This window comes from Rhynchophorus ferrugineus, unplaced genomic scaffold (assembly GCF_030347505.1).
Source record: "Rhynchophorus ferrugineus isolate W39M unplaced genomic scaffold, kcgeb_rfMv2 rfM11, whole genome shotgun sequence".
NCBI classification, from domain to species: Eukaryota; Metazoa; Arthropoda; class Insecta; order Coleoptera; family Curculionidae; genus Rhynchophorus; species Rhynchophorus ferrugineus.
Genome location: NW_027472590.1, coordinates 25,692,939 through 25,714,336, shown reverse-complemented (window position 1 = coordinate 25,714,336; position 21,398 = coordinate 25,692,939). Strand labels below are relative to the sequence as shown.

General features: G+C 30.3%; 1 protein-coding gene and 1 long non-coding RNA gene across 3 annotated transcripts in view; one reads left to right on the top strand and one right to left on the bottom strand.

Annotated features, from left to right (window-relative positions):
• The window catches only part of LOC143204891 (uncharacterized), a 301,831-nt gene that overhangs the window by 13,975 nt on the left and 266,458 nt on the right, over positions 1-21,398 (top strand). The gene's annotated exons all lie outside the window — the stretch shown is intronic.
• The window catches only part of eag (potassium voltage-gated channel protein ether a go-go), a 117,934-nt gene that overhangs the window by 45,568 nt on the left and 50,968 nt on the right, over positions 1-21,398 (bottom strand). For both annotated transcript variants that reach the window (XM_076417817.1, XM_076417818.1), the window contains exon 3: positions 1,399-1,530. In XM_076417817.1, coding sequence (XP_076273932.1) covers positions 1,399-1,530 — 132 coding nt within the window. The remainder of the gene's footprint in view (positions 1-1,398; positions 1,531-21,398) is intronic.

Below are 21,398 nucleotides of genomic sequence, written 5' to 3'. Positions count from 1 at the left end.
TATATTATTATTGTTTGTGATGTTTTTATGCTTAGTCGTTCACGATTTTCTTAAATATATTTATTGTTTTGTTATAATTGCAATACTTTTAATTGCGACGTAGTAAAAATATATTTATCCGTTATACTTAACGTTAAACCGGTCGGTGGCTTCATTAAAATAAATTCCTTTTTTTTAATTTAAATTTAAATTCTATGATTTAGATTTTCTTCTAATTAGAATTTTTTTTTCTAATAATTTTGGTAACTTTTTTTATTTAAATTTTATTTGAACTTACTTATTATTAGTAATTCCTCCATTTTATATCCCGAACATGTGTTAAGAGTTGTTTGTTTCAATTTTCTTTCAATTGCCTTAACATTTCTGTAATTTCTAAAAATTGTTCTGTAAATCAAAGAAAATAAAACACAAAATTCATATTATTTGATGATTTTTTTCTGAATTTCTAAGACATTTAACATAGACATTTAATTATCGAAGAGCCTAACCACTTTTGTAAGAAACTAAACCATTAAAAGAAAAGAAAAACAAAACTAATCGAGTTCAACTAAAAAATAGATTATCAAGGTAAAGAAATTGAGTCCAGAATATGATTATTTCACAAATTCTTCCTCCTAAAATACTCCCTCCTAAAAATATCCTCTAATCATTCCATGCTGATGATGATGAAATCTAATCTCAGTTAAGTGAATTGTAATAATTAAAATAGAACTGTTCAATGTAAACTTGTTCAGTCTGGGATAAAACTAGTTAAGTCAGGTTAAGGAAAACAATGTATGTGAAAAAACTGTTGCTAATATGTGGAATAAACGTGTTTTTGCTTGAATTTGGGCATAAATAAAGAATTAAGTATATATGACGTCGTATCCTAATTTTTCTAATGTTTTCAAAGCTAGTCTACCTGACATTTAATTTAAAAGTTACAGTTTTATTGAAACAACTGTTGAAAACAGCAATGAACAAAGTTGAAATGAAATAAACAGACGTTTTCCATCGATATGGCAATGGATGAAATAAAAACTGAAAAGGTCATCAGTGAGAGGACTGATGAAAGTTGTCCAAGGCGATAAGTATTTCCAACATAAACTGACAAGGTTATCTTGAGATAGGCAAGACCATTAAAAGTATACGTAGCTTTACATGTGCTTACATGCATGCTTACATGTTATTAAAAAATAGTAAAAATAATGCTAAAGTTGATAGAGTTATTGATGAATAGAAGTGATGCATAGAAACATATAAGCTTTAATTATGACTAGATCAGCTTATTCCAGTTTCATAACATTGGTATTAATCAGCAGTATCTAATAATATATTTAATAATGAAAATTACAAAAATGTTATAGACAAATTTAAATGATATTCTGCAACTACAATTACAAAAACAATAAAAAATACCTCCTTTTGAGTCGTCTGTTTCTATTGGCTGCTTCAAGGCGGTGATGTCCCTGAAAGTCAGCAGGAACAGAACGACCAAGTCTCGTTCGTTCTTTATCGGCGAGATCTGAAGCAGCAGCCATAGCGGCGTATCTGCGAGAGTGAGAATCACGGTTAATGTTTAATGTATGACGGTGAAATAATGATTGTGTCGGAAGTAGAAGGAAAAAAGAGGTAAGGAGCGAAAAAACCTTTATAGGATCTGAAGACATAACAATATCTCCTTCTGATTTATCTGAATTACATGCTTTTATGGTTTCGTAGGCCTTCCCGACTGTAATTGTTATATAAATTCTTGCTTTTTTATTTCATTTTGATGGAAATGTTAGGCTTATATATTCCAAGAGCTTTTCACTTGTTATGTTTTGTTAACACAAGGACTGTGAATTAATTTTCAAGAATTCTGTCATTGCGCATTGCTTTGTATCATTTATTATTTCTCTGAAGTCTAAGAACCATATTTTCTCAGATCTGAGGCTAATTTTCTCACATTTACAGTGTTTGGAAGTGCTGATGGAACCAATTGGGTTTGGTTGGGCAGACTGTGTGTGTATCGAAGTCGATATATTATGATTGTTCATTTCCACATAGGACGTTTTGGTTTATTCAAAAATATTGAAGATAAAGACTTCTTATTAAGCACTCCCATTTTGATTAAGATAGCTGTTACATATCCTTCAAAACCTCAAAATATTTCTGGTAATAGTCTAGACAGTCTGTTTGTCAGGCAAAAACTTAAAATGCTGACTCAGGTGACGTTTAACCACCTAATTTCGAAAATGTAGCTATTATTAAGCATTATTTTCAATATTTTACAGTTAGTTAAAATGTTAGTAGCAATAGTTTATAGATGGTCAGTTAAATATATACTTCATCATATTTTAAAATAATATTGTTGATTCTTATGCTTGGTGATGTTCAATCTAAGCAAAACTATTGAAATATTCTTATGCATATAAAAAAAGATTGTGATTTACCAAACAAGAAATTATGTAAACTGGTGACAAAATTCAATGATGCAAGGGGAACTGCCTAATGCTAACTCTGAATGAAATCCAGAAACATTGTGTGTGATATGATATATTTTTAAGAGACTGTTAATAATCACCTAGATAATTTTTAATGATGGTTTTAGTTAAAAAAAATACATCAAAATTAATTCACAATCCTTAGCTAACATAATCTAAAATGTGCTTTGACAGAGTGTTGGGATTCTTGGGTCCAACAACTGGGGCGAATAACTCCAGTCCCCCTTTCAAAACGGTATAGAAACTAGGCCATATTTGGGACACTTAGTCCTTAATAACGAGCTTTGATCTTTCGAATTTAATTAACTTTTAAGATAAATATTGTATTAATATGAAAGTCGAGCTTCAGATCCTATAAATGTAGCTTATAAACTACGTATAGTGTATATAAGTGTCTTCTCGTTGTTTCCATATATACAAAAATGTCTATTTGCAAAAATAAGCGCAAAATGCAAAAATGTCTTGCCTATTCTAGTAGGATTCAGCCCTTTAATCTACGTCTAAGTCTGCCAAATTATAATAAAACAGTTATTTAAACTAATAATCTAAAATATGTCGTACTATATATAATTTAGTAAGTTGACATACTATGTCATTTATATACATTATATTTATTATTAATATTACAAATGTTAATACAATAGTCAAATGTATTGTTTGTCTATATCCCTTTTCACTGTGTCCAACCATCCTGTTCGTGGCTGACTTGCTCCTATTCTTCACTCTTGCTGACGTGCTCTTGTTCTCCTTTATTCAGAATGGCCATTCCTGGTAGTCTGTCTTGCTACATGCTCCCACAATTGTTGGTCAGTTAAATAGCTATGCCAAAACATATTCGTTTTTTGGATACATATCTGCTATATTTCCTCTATATATTCTTCTTAAATACTTCTTTGTTACTTCTTCATCCTTTAGTACTATTTATTTTTAAATGCAACAACAACAAACAAGTAGGAATAACCGGAAAGTAATCAGAAGGAGCAATGTCCGGCGAGTTTAGTGAATTATTTTACCATATATTTCACTCAACTATATCATATTATTGTATTATTTTCAAATATTTTTTGACGTTTTTTTGCGACTTGAAGCTGAATATTGAAATGAAGAGGACGTTTTAGTACCAACACAATCAAGCGAAGGAGTTATATCCATCACTAATAATGTTATTGTCAGATTGTAGGAATGTTTTTCTTGATTTTACCAGACATTGTATGTGCATAAACTACGAATGTTTTGACGTTAAGTTGAAGTTGTAGAGTATCCTTCATTCAATGTTCATTCTTTCGGTCGATGAATTCAGTTGTTATCGATGAATACTAATCCTTCGAAACTGTTTGTTGCGTATCTCACAGTGATTTTGCCAGTTTCTCTTGTGTTTTATTAGATATTTTTCGATTTTTTTTTTGGATGTTCAAAGATTTGTATCAATACTAGAATTATTATTTTCGAAATCTTATTTCTACAAGCATTTGATGAACTTTTACTAAAATCTTTGGCACCAATATATAACATCGTTAGACATAATTACATGCAGTAAGAGATCCGGGTTTTGTTTGAAACTTGAAGATATATATTGTCTATATTAAAACGTGTTTGGTTTACAATATTTGCTGGGTTGTAAGCTCTAATTGTTATCATTAATGTTTTGAAGAATTTTGTAGATATTTGATAACAAAGTCGACCAGTACCAGCACAAACAGAATCTTATAGACTGATTCGGTTACATGTTCTGATGCATTAGCATTCTGCCTCTTTCTAACTATGATAAAATGAGAGGAAAAAATGTTTTTACAGACTGCCATTCAACTATCATATATTCAACTTCACCTATGACGTACATAGGCTATTTTACTGGAAGGACTATAAATTAATTTTACTAATAAATGTTTAACCTTTTTAGAAGATCAAAAATTAAGAATAATTTAATAAAAATTCCTAACATGTTAGAAATTTCAAACTATAAGGGGCTTGCATGTATTCCATTCATTTTTTTTCACTTTATAAACGCATTTGTCGAAGAAAATTGGATAAATATATATTTTCAAAATATTTTATATCATTTTCAACAACTTTTATTCGCCTTTCTGGCAACATTACAATACCGTGTGAATCATCGATACACTTTCGGAGTTTTTCAGTTTCTATTGGAGGCTTGTATATTCCGTTTTGGTGTTGGTGTGGTCGAATCCACGATTTGTAGCAGTTGAGATTGCTGTAGTAGGTCCATTTTCAATCGCCAATCACAATAGGCTGTAGATAATTGTTCCTTTCTTCTTGCAGAGCAATAAAATCGCGATGTTTAAACGGTCGGAAATTAAATTTTCAGTTGATTTTTCAGCGGCTAAGTTATAGAAATTACATAAGAGGATTATTAATGTTAAAATTAAAGTTAAGGCTAAAAATTATAAAAAAATATTGTTTTTTCGAACAACCCTAATTAGGCTGAAAAATATTATTTGGATTCTTTTACTTTGATGCCAAGTAAATCAGCTGAGAAATAAATAGTAGTAACTTGATATGTCATGTCAACCGTCCATAAAAAGGTTGTTTATCTTGATAATCTTATTAACCTCCGACTTCATATCAACAAAGTCGATTTCTGATTAAAAAACTGGCGTATCAAAGTAAATGAGACAAACCTACCCATGTGATGTTTACCCTTTGTAGAAGACCATGTCCCTCAGTAAAATTCAATAATCATGAACATCCGCAAGTAGACAACATTAATTAATATCTGGAAATGCGTTTTGATAGACGACGAAATAGAAAAAACATATAGTGACAAAACGCTAATAGATTGGGCTTAAAATAAACCAAATGTATTGGCTGATAGGGCGTAAATCTAAATTATCATTAGATAACAAGGTTTTGCTGTATAAGTGAATATTTAGGCCCATTTGGACCTATGATATTGAACTGTGGGGTACAACTAGCAAATCTGACATAGCTATAGCTATCCTCCAAAGGTTCCAGAATAAAGTGTTGCGAGTCATCCCCATCTTACGTCTTCGAGTCGAGTGTGATTCAAAGTGTTAGTGTGAAGTACTATAACAGACTATTAGTGCATCCCAATGCAGTCGCCAAACAGTTCAATGTGCCTGATGACAGTGAAGTGCGTAGGCTCAAACGCAAACTACTATACGAACTGATTAATAGACACATAGAGTGAGATTTAATAATCTCTAGAGTAAGTTGGAATAGTCTTTAGAATAAGTTAGGATAGACTTTAAAATAAGTTAGAATAGAAGCTAGAATGAGGATAGATATATTATATAACGGAAATCATATAATAATACTTATTGCCCACGCGCAGATTGTTGACGTTCTAAGAGATTAATAAAAAATAGTCTTATTAAAAAGTAATTTAAACTTTTTACTTTGTTGACTATTGAATCTTGATAGAAATTAAATTTAATTAAATGCAATTTAAAAAGTTTAGTGACTGTTATTTCTTGAGATTGTTTATATATATGTTATAGGTTCCGTAATTAATATTATATATCAAATATATTTCCGATTTTATGTCAAAAAGCATATCAAAACAGGTTTTAGTAATATAACATAACTTTTCTTAACCACATTGAAACCTATCTATGTGGTTATACCATATGGCAGTTTCCAAATATTGCATTTTACTTACACCAGTGATATATCTAAAGGTGAAGAAAACTTTTATAATACAAAAACTTTTTACTTTTTACAAATGTTAAATCCAATGTGAACCTACGTTAAGCAACTGTGGGAATGCACAAGGCAATCCAATATCAATATGATTCATACTTCCTAATACTTCCTCTACTTCTTAATAACTTAAAGTCCTATCCATACTATTAATATCATCCATATGATCCACTAGAATAGTTTTGAAAAAGAAACGCCATTAAATTTAATAAATAATGTAAATGTTGAAAAATATACTTAAAGACATATCCTTCTAGCTATTGCTTTGAAAGTATGAAAAAAAACTTTTTCTTTCAATTCTAGACTAGAATACCTCCTTTGCCATTTTCGGGAGTTTTTATTCCTTCAGTTAGTTTCTGTCATTGGCAGTAGAATCATCAGTTTTAAATCGTTGGAACTATAACTGATAATGGAGCAGATTTACCAAAAATTTCTAAAAGTGTTCGTTGTACTTCGGTACCATGTTTCTTCAAATCAAAAGTAATGAAGCGCAATTTTGGACCTTCCATGATTAGCCTCTGTATATTTTGATTAGCTTAATAATATTGAATGAATGTTTTAATTGATATTTCACATTTTCACCAATAGATATCGGTGGTCAATATACATGCAAGCCCCTCTGATATTATTTTACATGCCGACCTAAAATGCAATAGATATTGGTGAATTGCGTTCATCAAACACATTTTTACGATTAAAAAACCGTTTCGAAATGTTCGCGGCGTAACGATAAAAAGCAGCCAATATTGTCGTATGTAAATGGAACTGCGGCGAAGAGGCGTAAAATATAATGGTTCGCTGATACAACCGGATTTCCGATAAAAATGACTGGAAAAGCCGGAACAGAGCCAGAAGCGACCGGGATTAAAAAACTTTCGAACGGTTAGAGTGGGAAACCGACGGTGTGCAGATAAAACAATGTTCCTATCGGAACAGAAAACGGGAACAATTCAATCAAAAAGTCCGTATAGGCACACATTCTGCCCGAAAAGTACCGGAAATGAGTTTAAAAAAATCTTATTAATTATGCGAATTTACTGTATTGAAATGTGTTCCGATATAATGTGAATAATCGAAATTAAAGATGAATCAAAGCCGGAATCTGATATGTCTTCTGATGCTTCTGAAAGTTGTATGAAAATGGTAGTTTCCGATATGGAAAGCGAAAAAAGTCTACGGCAGCCATATCAGCTTAATATGGTAGTTGTTCGATCATCTTCGTTGACTATTTAGACAGTAAATTGTCACAATGTTGTTACAATACCTTGGCAAAATCCAAACATTTACTTTACTCAAATCTGACCATTTTCAAGAAATTTACTTCCATAATAACCAGTCAATTGAAAGGTCCCCGGCCTACCATAGTAAAACCAATTTTTTTAGCAAAATTTATTTTTTTTATTCAAGATATTTCCCTTCAAGGGTTATACACTGATTACAGCGAACCTCCAACTTTTCAACGCCATTTTTTGTAGTACAATTTGTCCTTTGCTTCAAAATACTCCTCAGTTTCGTCGATTACCTCTTCATGGATTTTTGACACGGTGCATTGTCTTGGTGAAGCAGCACTTTCTTTCTGCTCAAATGCGGCCATTTTTCGGCCATTTCGTCCTTCAAACGATCCAATAACGTTTTGTAATAGTAGCTGTTGATGGTCCTTCCTTTTTCAAAGTAGTCAATGCAAATGATTTCATGCACATCCCAAAATACAGACGCCATAGTCTTGCTAGCGGACTGTCGCGTTTTCCCACTGTTTGCTTTGAAGCGACTGCAGTCCACTTGGATGACTGTCGATGGGACTTCGGAGTGAAATAATGGATCCATGTTTCATCCGTTGTCACATATTGTCGCAAAAACTCGGGTTTATTAGATAGAATTATTGAACCGTCTGAAGGACGAAAATGCCGAAATTGCATTTGAAGAAAAAGAAAGTGCTGCTTCACCAAGACAATGCACCGTGTCACAAGTAAGTGAAAACGATGGCAAAAATTCATGAATTGGGCTTTGAATTGCTTCCTCATCCACCGTATTCTCCAGATATGGCCCTCAGCGTCTACTTCCTGTTCTCAGATCTCAAAAAAATGTTCGCTGGGAAGAAATTTTTGTGGAATGAAGAGTGGATCGCTGAAACTGAGGCCTATTTTCAAGCAAAGGACAAATCGTACTACAAAAATGGTATCGAAAAGTTGGAGGGTCGCTATAATCAGTACTTGATAATTACCCTTGAAGGAAATTAAGTTGAATAAAAAAAACTAATTTTGCCGAAAGAATGAGTTTTACTATAATAGACGGGGGATTTTTCAATTGATTTGTTACTCTCGCCAATTAAGAGATACTAAAATTATTTTTATTCTAACCGAAATATTATCGCTGTTGAAATATTTGTTTGGTTTGTTATAAATTTATGTATATGTATTAATCTTTTCATACAGTAAAATGTGTATTATTTAAATTTTAAATCGCTTTCGTTAATGTAAACATTTCGATAATGTGAACTAAAATTGATTTGAATTAATTCAAATTAATGAACGTCTGTTGTAGTTAAATTTTCGTAGATTTGTTTTCTCTTGTGAATTATATAGACTTTTATCCACATTTGGACGTTATTCATTACGTATTCAAAGTATGTTTTGACATAACTTAAGCCAGCATCTTTACATGCCAATGATCAACTAGTTTTTGGTTATTAATTTAAAATGAAATCCCCTAAAATTAATTCACCGTGGTACAATTTGTTTCAAGTGTTTCGTGATGAAATAATTCACAGAAAAAACAAACCGAGCTAATGAGACTACGGCATTAAAAATTATCCCGACGCTTAAGGGTGACTTGAGTATAACGAAAATAATGCAATTAATTGTTAGAACTCGAACAAAAAAAAACAATAAAGAATAAAGTAAAGTGAAATGCCAAAGGTCGATTTCGCTCTATCGACTTGATTGTGTCGAGGAAACAAACGCTTTGTTGCTATCGAGAACTTCCATTTCTATTATCTTCCTCAGAACTAAAAATAACCAATGAGGAAAAAAGGATCGGGTCTTCAGAATGAGTTTTTTTCGCGTGTTGGACATAATGAATTATATAATCGAAGCTTTGACCGTAAATATAAAACATCACTTAACGGAATTAGTTACAAGAAATAGTTATAATTTAATAAAATCGTATAAAGGGTCATGTGGGGGACATCTGTACGCAATTTTTATTAAATTGTTTCTAAAATAAATGTTTTAGTTGACCGCAAGAAAGAAACGTTTATTCTAATATAATAAGTCTTTGTAATAACAAAACATATATATTTAAATCTGATCATTTTTGTCTTTATTGAAGCTTTTAATCATCAAGGCAAATATGGAGACCTAAAATCTCAATCTCTCAAACTATTTCGTATTTATTTACAGCATTATATTGAAATAGAGTATATAGCCGGTCCTAAATAACAGTAAACTCACGTACTATATTAGAAATTGTAAGTTCCTTTTAAAATTGAACCAGATTTTTTCTTCTCATTTTATTCTAGTTAAAAAGAAATACAATGATGTTTGGAGCGTCCAAACATATAACCGAATGAGTCTAAAAAATTTACCTGGTTGGTCTGCAAAAATCTTCAAACCATTCGTGATGTTGATTTGAGGTTATAAATCGCCAAACCCTGCTTTGGCCCTTTGCTTGTTTTGAACATTTTCAATTGCCTCACTTGCGTCACTAATTAGTAATATTAAGTTCCTAGGGTTTTATTGGAAATATTTATTATGAGAAAAATCAGGAATATGAAGCTTTTTGAGGGATGTAGATCATCATCCTTCATATGTTGTTAGATAAGTTTTAAATGGTCTAAATATAATCTACGAGGAGGGTTGATGCAACTTCAAGGCATTGTTTTTGGAAAAATTCATTTTTTAAAAGCATATAATCAATTTAATAAATGGGTTGGGTATTATAAAATGGAACATTGGACCAATTTCAAGACAATAAACATAGCGTAAAGGTAAGAAAAGTTAATGGAAATATATAGCAGAAAAATATAGTAGCAGAATATACACCTTCCTTTTAACCATTGCATATTTACATGTCATGTCAAGAAATTTTTATATAAGAACCATTTGGGCTTGTATAAACAAGCATCACCACCTTCGGTTTGGATTGATTGGGTGTCCAGAGGATACCACTACAGAAAGAAACGCGCGTAGAACTCTACTTTATACGTGGTTTAATGTTGTGTCTGTATTATTAACTGTAGTTTAAGTCCTTCGATAGTATATTCATTAGATTTACTATAATGTTAAAATAAGTTATATTTTGTAATTATTTTTGTTTAATTATTTTATTTGCATGAGATTGTTATTCTATGTAAAATCTATATCAAAAAATATTATAAAGTCAAGGTCATAGAGTTTGATGACATGAGTTCATTGTTATTTTGAACGGACTATATGTTTTGTTCTGACTGGTGATATATAACATTAAATGCAAGTGCCTGTGTGAATATTTTAAAAAATATATTTATATAATAAAAACATAAATAAAACATAAACATATATCTTATAATTATTGATTCAAATAGTAGAGATATAAATATTAAGAAATTCATAAATTTAAACACATGCAATAAATAACAAAATTAATTATGTTAAACATGTAACAAAAAGCCATTTAACAACGTTGCCCTTAATTACCAATAAATGGAATATTGTTACAGAGCATATAAATAAATTTTAAGGATTTTTTTGGCGATTTCGAAAATTAAATCAGCGAATTTGTTTCAATGTATTATAGTTGCCATAGCAACTTTTTTGCATCTGTAACAATTCAGTCGATCCAGGACTCGATTCAATTTTTAAGCTTCTTCGATCGGAATAAATGGTAGTCTGATGGCGCAATGTCAGGTAAATACGGCGAATGTGGTAGAATAGTCAATTTTCGTGATACAATATTACTTCAAAGTATTTTTGGGTTTGTTGGGACGACTTAAAGTTACCAAATGATTTAATTCAATTTGTTACTAGTTATGTAATTTTTTAAATCCACCAATACTTATTTCTACACTAAAGATGTTGAATAATTAATTGTATTTATTAACTCTAGATGAAATTGTAAAAGTTAGAGTCGGAAGTCAATTCGTAGAAGTTGTTCCTCAAGAGAAAAATGATGAAATGGAAAAAGCTGAAAACATACATAGGTGCTATCATACTCTGATATATGTGATCATATTTGGTGATAAAATTAAAAAACAAAAAACACACAAAATAACAGCAACAGTTTATATTGTATCAATAAATGCCTTTATGAAATCTAAATAAATGGTCATCATAAATGCAAGCATCTTATATATGATCTAGTTTTTTTGCCAAATTCTAGCCACTTGCTCTTTCTCCACATAGGTTTTGGAACTGGTCGAATTATTATTAATTTTAAGCCATACTCTAGAACTAGGGGCCCATGTTGGCTTAGAGGAAAGACATCGAGAACAACTATTTTAAGGACTATATTTTGCTCAAGTTAAGGGCTTAGTTCTTTAACCATATTGCTGACCCCAAAATTCCTTTACCCTTAATACTGGAGTAAAGATCTAGGTTCGTTGTGGCTAATCACTCATACGTCAAATATTTAAATTATCTATATAGACAAAAGGGTGTTTAAAAGCCTTCTCTGAGAGTTCTTTTTATTGATACTTCTCTATTTGCTGTTTGACGTTTTATACACGTACTTTAGCGTCACATTTTGTATGCTTGCAGCTAGTGTCAATATATTTTCTGAACCATTCTTGAACTACCATTGTCCATATTTCCATATCGTCCTTAATATACATTTTGTTTGTGATATATTGCTTCAATTATTATATATACATATATATATATATATATATATATATATATATATATATATATATCCTACAATGTAACCACTATTTTGTAGATGAGTGTCGTGAGGAAGGAGTTTGATAAGTTAATGATTTTTTAAATATTCCGCACCGTAGCTTTAAATGCATCACTGTTACCTTCAACTGCCATCTATTGATAGGTTTTGATGTTTTGAGCTAGTTGTGTCATTTAGTTTGTTTGTGACAGCCATTAACAGCAAACTCTCGAATTTTAGCTGTGATATTTGAATGACATTATTTTTGCAAAAAATCATCTCCGAAGCCGAAGAAAGGCTTGTTAAATACTATGGGACTGTGCAATATTAAATTACTTCAAATACTTTACCGAGTTTTGATGTGGTTTCACTACAAGTGATACCGAGTCAAATACAGCGCCTTCTACAAGTTCAATTCTTTTTTTCTCTACATATTGGGAACGGGCTGTTTTTTCGATATAAAACATCCAAACATATTAACAGCCTATCCCTATTTAAATGTAGCTAATACAATTAATATTATAAATATAAATATATACAAAAATATATTTAAGTTGCAAAAACAAAACTGTTGCATTCTACATATAGAATCATTTGAGCTTAATTGAATAAGTCTGCAGATTTTTGAACAATTAACCTTTTCTTTAGAATTAGTTAACTCTTTAACGTCATTTGTTTTGGTCTGTTCCTGAGCTGCTGTATTCGACTTCCATTGAATTTAATGCCACAGAGTTCTCACCTGTCTTGCCTTGTCGCTTGTTTTTTTTTAATTCCATCCCACTGGATTACCAATATTAACCGCTATGAAGCCACTAATATTTTTTTACTAGAATAGTCATCACACCAATCGACATCGCTAATTCCAATTCCACCATTTCCTTTCATGTCCATGGTCCTTTGTACCTTTAAGTGTTAAAGTTTTCTTCTTTCAGCTTTCTATTAGCGAAAATACATAAGGTGGCATATTACACTTCTGTATGCTATGTCTTTAATTATTTATTCAGTTTTGCTGATGTTAAAATTAATTTCTTTCCCCCATGTTTTCGATTAAACTTTAAATCCTTTTACTGTATTTTCTGTTTCCATTAAAAGAATTCGTTCTACTTTTCTGACTATAAATTTTTCATATAAACTTTCCACTAAGTCAGCTGTTTACTCTTCGTGACCTCTTATTAATGCAGTTTCAATGAATATTACCAAATAAATATTACCTTTCGTGTACAAGCGGTAGTCATAATCTGACCTCTCAGCTTGCCAATGCCTAATTTATTTTAAGCATCTTGTTTCGGTAATTAGGCCTTCGATCTCCCGATACAGATATTTTCGTCCATTAGTTCCTTTAAAAATGTGATCCGAACGTCAATTTGGTTAATGTTATACTTATTTGAATGGAAAACATTTGATATGTTGAATGAAGGTATGAATTCTAATAGTTTGTAACTTTCATAGGAACCCACAAATGAACTATTGTCCATTGGTTTCAATGGTTTCATGTCTTATAATATTTCGTTGATCCTTGAGTGCGGAATACTGACTTTACGCCGCCTCCATATCCATGCAATATTCGTACTCAGAGCTCACCTTCTTCACAATTAAACCGAGAGAACTAGGTCTATAACCTGTTACGAATTGCTTATAACTCAGGAATTAATTAATAACACCACTTTTGGCTTTGGAACAAGAGAGAAACTTTATTTTCATTGCATCACCTTCTACTAGTTATTCTTCTTTCTCTTTATATTAGGAATAGGCTGTTTTATCGCTATAAAATATATTTAATATGAAAAACCTTTTATTCAGGAGGAATAAAAAATTTCAAAAATCCTGTGCGATTATCGAAAAATTTATATTTATTCACAAAGCCACCGCCTTATCAAACTGCCTTCGTATGTGGTGATTTTTACTTTACAATCACTATTAACAGAGCTTTAGAATTCTTTAGAATATATTTTTTTAGAATTCTTGTTATATGCATACGTAAATAAAGTTGAAAGTATATTAAAAAATACAATACAATAAAATTGACTTATACTATTTCTGATCTGCGGGATTAAATCCGAATATAAATATTTGTGATGCTGATTTATATCTGCCGCAATATATATCAATCAACATCGCGTATTAATTATAATTATTCCGCTTGAATTCGTCAAATAAATAGGAGCTATTAATCTTGGTTTCTAACGTTTAACGTTGAAATATCATCATCGATTTTTGTGGTCGTCGATAAAATTAAATGAACATAATGCAGGCGAATGCTGATGAAACCTCATCTCGAAAACGTAATACGTACAGACAATACCAAAAACAAAAACAAAATCACAATACGACTTATGTTCAGGTACGTCAAAAATCTCTACCGTTCCAAATACCTAATAAGGAAAAAAATAACTAGGAACTGATAAACAAAAACACTTCTTGTACGGTACCATAAAATGTCAATATTTACCAACGGGCACAAGGTAACAAAGAAGATAATATATAAAGTCCAATTCAATTAATCTAGCAGACTAAAAAAGAAGCAGAAGTATAATGTATAAGAAGGAAATAGAAGTAGTACAAGAGACTGGCCAGTATAATACAGCGTAAAAAATGAGTTTTAGATGGAAAATTACCTACCTTCTGGAATACCTGAAATTACAAATATAAATTTAATCAAATTCAACAATGTCTTCATTTAAAATATTTAAAATAACAAATTGGTTATCGCATATTATTATGTTTGTCGTAAATAGTTTATTATTATATATACTTATTTAAATTTGCTTTATATTAAGCTGTTCAATGACTTCATTTAAAACGTTTACTTATATCTTATTTTAGCCACAACACCATCCATGCAATGTACATCTTTGAAGGCATAATTCTATACATATAGTTTCTAAAAACCTATCCAAGACAACAATTCTAATTAGTTATGTCGCAATAACAGAAGCTCTGCGAAAATTGCCATTTTCTGTCACATCAAAAGATGAACAATTTCACATTTCAACAGTTGGAGTATTAAATTTTACGATAAACCTATTGTATCTTACTATAAGCTACGTATTTCCATAAAAAAAATCGAGATAACAATACCTAAACACTAATTAATTGCCAGTTAACAGTTATACTTCAATAAAATTTAATTTAGCTCTTAAAGCAGAACAGTATTTCTCGTTTAAATTTTGAATACTTGAAATCGAAGCATTCTTAATAAATCAGGCAAAATTTTATTCCTGTTTATTTTTGTTTTCTCGGTTCCGACGATTTCCATTTTTTTCATTTCGTGACTATATAATTGTGCTTCTGCACTTAAAAAAAGACATTCCATATGAAGGACGGACAAACACAAATGTTTTTATGTATAAGTAAATTTCATATAATAAATTAAAGTAAAATATATGACAAACAATGGATGTATATATAAAATTGGGTATAGATAAAATGAACGTCGACACCGAAAGTATCAATGTTCAGGATGACAGGAAGGGATAAACAGTTAAAGAATACAAAAATAAACGATATTTATTGAGAGATAAGCGAAGGTTCCGTATGAGTTAAATTTATGATAATAATCAATTTCTCGTAAAAATTCCACCAACCGACCACTATTGTCACCGACTGGAGCATTACTATAATTATTCAGCCGGAATCTTGTCCTAATAGAGGAAATGCGATGGCAGTCGCTCAAAAGTTGGAATACAGGGACTGGTGATAGGTCACAGAATTTACAGCTCAGTGCAGCGCTTGAGGACATCAAATGGTTGTGTGAAAAATAACAGTGTCTCAGTCTCAACTGATTCAGTTTCACTGCATGGGAATGGAAAGGATTTTTTTCAGAGTTCGTTTAGTCAAATCTTGCACTGCGTTTCTTAAAGGTTGTGATGATGGGATAGAGGTTTGACTTCATTAAAATATGTTCTTAAGCAAATTGTTAAAACTAGTGCTCCGTTCTGTTATTATTAATTAGTTATAAATATTCGAGATAACTTGTAAAAAACTTCCCGGATATGATATATAGCTGGAAGAATTTTACATGAATAATCAGAGTCACCTCCATCAGAGTGATGTCACCTCCTACCGGCCTTTAACTTTACTACTGATAATCTTGAAAGTTGTTGAGAAACTATACATAAAGATTTTTAATAACATAATAGAAAAAGAAATATTATTACAGAATATCAATTTGGGTTTCGTAATAAGCACGAGGCTATAGAAAGAATGCAAGAAAATAAATATATAAGTCCAAATAGCCAAAAAATATTGTTCCACCACACCACATCCACATTTACAGCTATTAAAATCTTACCACGTAGATAAACATTTAACTATAAAACAGGACGATGAACTCACTAAATTACATCCAATACATTCAAAAGTTCCATTAGGCGGTGTACTGGGTTGGATATTGTATATCTTATAACAGCCAATTTACCGACCACAAAAATTATTATTGTGGCAACATATGCAGACGGCACAGCTATCTTAGAACTAAACCCAGTAATGTAGCGTATTAGGTGGCAATGTCGAACATTACGGAATCGCTGAATCCCTTTTGTTTCAATCAAGGTGTAATAATGACACCTTGCGGAGACTGGCAATACTCTCTGTGTTGAGTTCCAGTGATTGTTCAGGAATTTTATTTTGTGCTTGAATTGTTTATAAATAATATTCAGGCGTCATTGCAAAAACATTTTCGTCACTTTGGAAAAAATGTTAGAGACAGATGAAAGCCTAAACACAAGATCAGATGACTGATGACAGTACTGATTGAGGGAAACGAAAGGAATGGGCAGATAGCACTGCATGTTACACAAAAAATATGTGTGAAGAAATTGAGATGAAGGAACATTTTTGATGACGGAAACAGAGATACTAACTTTTGATGTGAAAATGAGTTCAGAGGGAGGACACTGTGTTCTTCGTTAGAACGAATTATTGTAGAAATTCGTGAGCGTTTTCTGTAGCTACAAAATTTTGTGGATAATTTAAGACTGCATGTAATCTAAACTACGTATACGCAAAAATTAACGAGTAGGACTTCAAGCTGGAACGTCCTGTATCGCAGACTTTCATTGCTACCGCAGGCTAGGGATGCAGAAAAAATATCCATATATCGATATTTTCTAAAAAAAAGCAATATTTTTCGATATTTTTTTGTAAAAGATCGATATTTCTTTCATCTGATATGTCGATATTTTTTTAAATATCGATATATCTAAATATATATATTTTTTGTCTCCAACACCCCTACCACAGGCAACGAATATATATTAATTAGCACCGATTCACTTGGACTATGAAAATATGTTGCGAAATTCAAGCTGGAAGATGAGAAGTCTGCTCAATATTATAATAATGCTCCGAATGTTCTTCACAATTGCCGTGATAGAAGCTGTTTAGAATTGAAAGTAGTCGATAATTATTTGAGATCAACAACAGTGAATCAACATTTAAGACTAACTAATCTGGCCATCTTGTCCATTGAACAAGAGATGTGTGATTGATATAAATTGATAGCGCAATAAAATATTTTGATCTTAAAAAAAGTAGACCAATATAGTTTTAGTCGAAGACAGACGCTTTGTTTATAGTTCTAACAAGTATGTATTATATTTTAATAAAAATTAAATATTAATAATAATGTTCTAGTTCTAATCGGAACTAAATTTGTATTTTATGTTAAATTCACGAATAGCTTAATCTTCTCGATTTTCAGCGATCATATCTATATTGTTGAGCTACCCTTGACTAATTTTTAACCACTTAATTTTTATTGGCTAACTGCTGAAGTTACATTATTAAAGTTAATAATTTTTAATATTTTTTAGATCACTAATAATATAGAAAAACCTTCAATACACTAGAATACACTCTTAAATTGATTATTGTTTTATATGATATGGTTATAACTCCTTTTTTATTATGCAACTTATTTATTGCATACTATGTGGATGTCTTATAAGAATTTGGTTAATAATCTTGCACTCCTAATATTAAGAACTAATAAGAATTACCGGAGATTGAGTCTTAATATTATTATTAGATTATTTATGCTTAAGTTTTTGTTTCAGCAATATAAATTTCTGTTAATATAACTGGATATTAACTATGTCTGTTTATACTTGAATATGTTTTCACTAAAACAATTTTTTAACATTTTCGGTACAAAAATTTAATGTAAATTAGATGATTTATTGTAAATAAGGTCTGATTATGACTAAATATTTTTCTATTAAAATCAACTTTTATGAAAAATTGGATTTTTTTATTTATTCTTGTAGGTAAAATATGATAATAATTCAAAATAGATCCATTAAAGTGAATTTTCAGTATTTTCTATGGGAAAATTAACAAAAACGTTTTCAATGCATTGTTTTTTAAGACATTACATTACAATAAATTTTACATAGTTTGTTATAGATAAAGCTACATCATGACTGACTAGTATTTCAGTATTTTTTAATTGTTTTCATTTAAACGTAATTTAAAACATTTTGGAATGAGAAAAAATATTTTATTTGAATATGCTTCCATTAAAATTAGTTTGACATGACTTGTTGCAGATAAAACTTAATTATATTTAAATACTTTTCAGTTAAAATCCGTTTTCTGTATGTTCTGTTTAAAAAATTAGTTCTACTTAATATTATTCCATTAAAATATCGAGAGAATAATTCCTAAATAATAGCAATAATTTAGAAAATAATTGTAATATCCTGCTATATTAGTAGTAAGCGTTATTGATAAATTAATATAGGATCTAAAGTGCATTGCGCTGATAAAAATTAATTTATTTACTATTTTTATTTAAAACAATCCTTTCACAAAACAATCGTCTTTCCACCAAAACCGACAATTATTTACAAAAATTTTTGACATAATATTATTTCAATCAATATTTGTAAACTCGCTTTCATTGCGTCAAAATTTGATTGATGTAAACTGAGAACGTCCGCATTTCCTTATCGATAATCCTTGGCCACGGCAAAAACAAGGGACAATTCGTCTTTTGATATTCAACAAATGGCAATTTTCGAACTGACACGCTAGCAACATCAATCCAAATAGGGAAAGCTACATACCTTTGTTTTCTATACAGAGCATGCGCGTGTGCAGGCGGACCGAGCAAACACACAGAGGAATTATTTACAAAGAAATCCCAATGAAATCTTTTTTGAAATTTCCTATTCGACAAAGAGCCGATAAAAGACGACCGCGACTATATTCGTGTCATGTTGTGTTTTTTTGCAGTTTTTCGTTCCTGCCATCGTTTAAAAGCCTCAGGGCTAATTATGTCGCAGCCCTACCTATTTCCTGAAACAAGCGGGCTGCGGCAAACACGGCTGAAAACCTATCGACGAACAACGCGCTTTTATGCAGCTCTTGACGATAGGAAACTGTGTACAATATTAGAACCTGATCATTTTTACTCGGCCTGATCGTTTAACAATGCCGGTTAACACACGTATCGACAGCTAGTTGAATTTTGGTACGGTTAAGGTTCTGTGTCTACTACGGTGAAATTTTGTTAACTAGGAAAAGAACTAATATTACTGACATACATTGATTCATATCCATAATAATATGTGTTACGAGTTCGACACAAATCATGTTACACAACACAGCGAGTCACAAAACAGTTAACTAACAGTATGAACTAAAAAATCAATCGTGCTTGAATACTTTAAACCATTAAAATTAGGTTAAATTCTGTTTCCTGTAAATAAAACTGGTCATGCTTCAATGTTTTTTCGTTAAATAAAGTTTTAAAATATCTTCTGTTAATATTACTCAATCCTACTTAGATATTTCTTCATTAAATAAGTTTCCGACATTTTACGCCTTTAATTGTAGGTCGAACTTGACTATTTAGCAGAATATTTTTCCTATAAAATATTTTTTGTTGATATAACTCGACTCGTACTTGAGTATTTCTGAATTAGAACAAGTTTTGAGTAATTTTTATGTGGACACTGGATTATTGCCTTGCAAAATATTTCAAACTATTTTATTTGAGGTAAAATTCTATACTATCAGTATTGAGTATTACTAGTGTAAAAAAGTCGCTACCATTAAATATATTTAATTCAAATTTTAATGTATTTTTTGTTCATATAACTCAATCCTGTTTGAATATTTTTGCATTAAAAAAAGTTTCGAGTATTTTTTATATGGAAAATTGGATCGTATTCAATAAGTTCAATTTGAACATATATTAAAGGATTTTGTCTCTGTAAAATTCAGCTATGTTCGAATATAATTTCTTTACAAGTTTTGCGTCATTATTTGTAAATAAAACGTGAGAATACTTAAATAGTTTTTCAATGAAGCAAGTTTTAGAGTATTTTCTGTTGATATAATTTACATTTATAACATATTATAAAGCATAACATTTTTATTTCCATTTTATTTTATTAGTTGTATATCAAATTTGACTTTTATTGAATAGTTTTTCAATTAAATGAGTTTGAAAATGTTTTATGTCGATATAATTCGACTCATACCTGAGTATTTCTCTATCAGAATAGGTTTTAAATTTTCTGTTTATATAACTTGATCCTACTTATGTATTTCTCCATTAAAATAAGTTTAAGTATTTTTTATGTCAAAAACTTACATGACATTATATATATTTCTACTTAAAGATTTTTTAAAAGCGTTTTGTTTTATTAAAGCTCAATAGTGCTTGCATATATTTCCATTACAGTGCATTTTACGTCATTGGTCATACTTGATATTAGTGTAATTTGACTATATTTAAATATTTTTTCAACGAAACAAGTTATAAAATATTTTTTGAAGATATTTTCAATATTTCTCCAGTAAGATAAATTTGGGCATTTTTATGTGGAATATTTGATCTCATTAACTTATTTTTCCATTTGATCTGTTTTAAAGCATTTTGTTTCTATAATACTTGATCATATTTGAATATATTATCATTATAATAAGCTTTCCGTCGTTAGTTGTAGATGAAACTTAACTATACTTGGATATATTTTTTCAGTAATATAAATTTTAAAATATTTTCTGTTTATATAGCTCGATCGTACTTGAATATGTCTTCATTGAAATTCGTTTTGAGTATTTTTGTGTGAAAAACTTGGTTGAATTTAATATATTTTGATTTGAAGATATTTTACAGCAAATTTGCTCGAGTAAACCTAGATCGTGCTTGCATATATTTCCATTACAATAATTGTTACCTCATTACTAGATAAAACTTAACTCTATTAGAATATTTTTTCAATGGAACTAGTTATAAAATATTTTTTGTTGTTAGTTTATATCCGAGTTTCTCCATTAAAAGAAGTTCTGTGTATTTTTTTGTGTGGAATACTTGATAATAATTGAATTGATTGAATATTTAAATAATTTTGTGATTGTTTGACATCGCTTTTGGCATAGTACTTG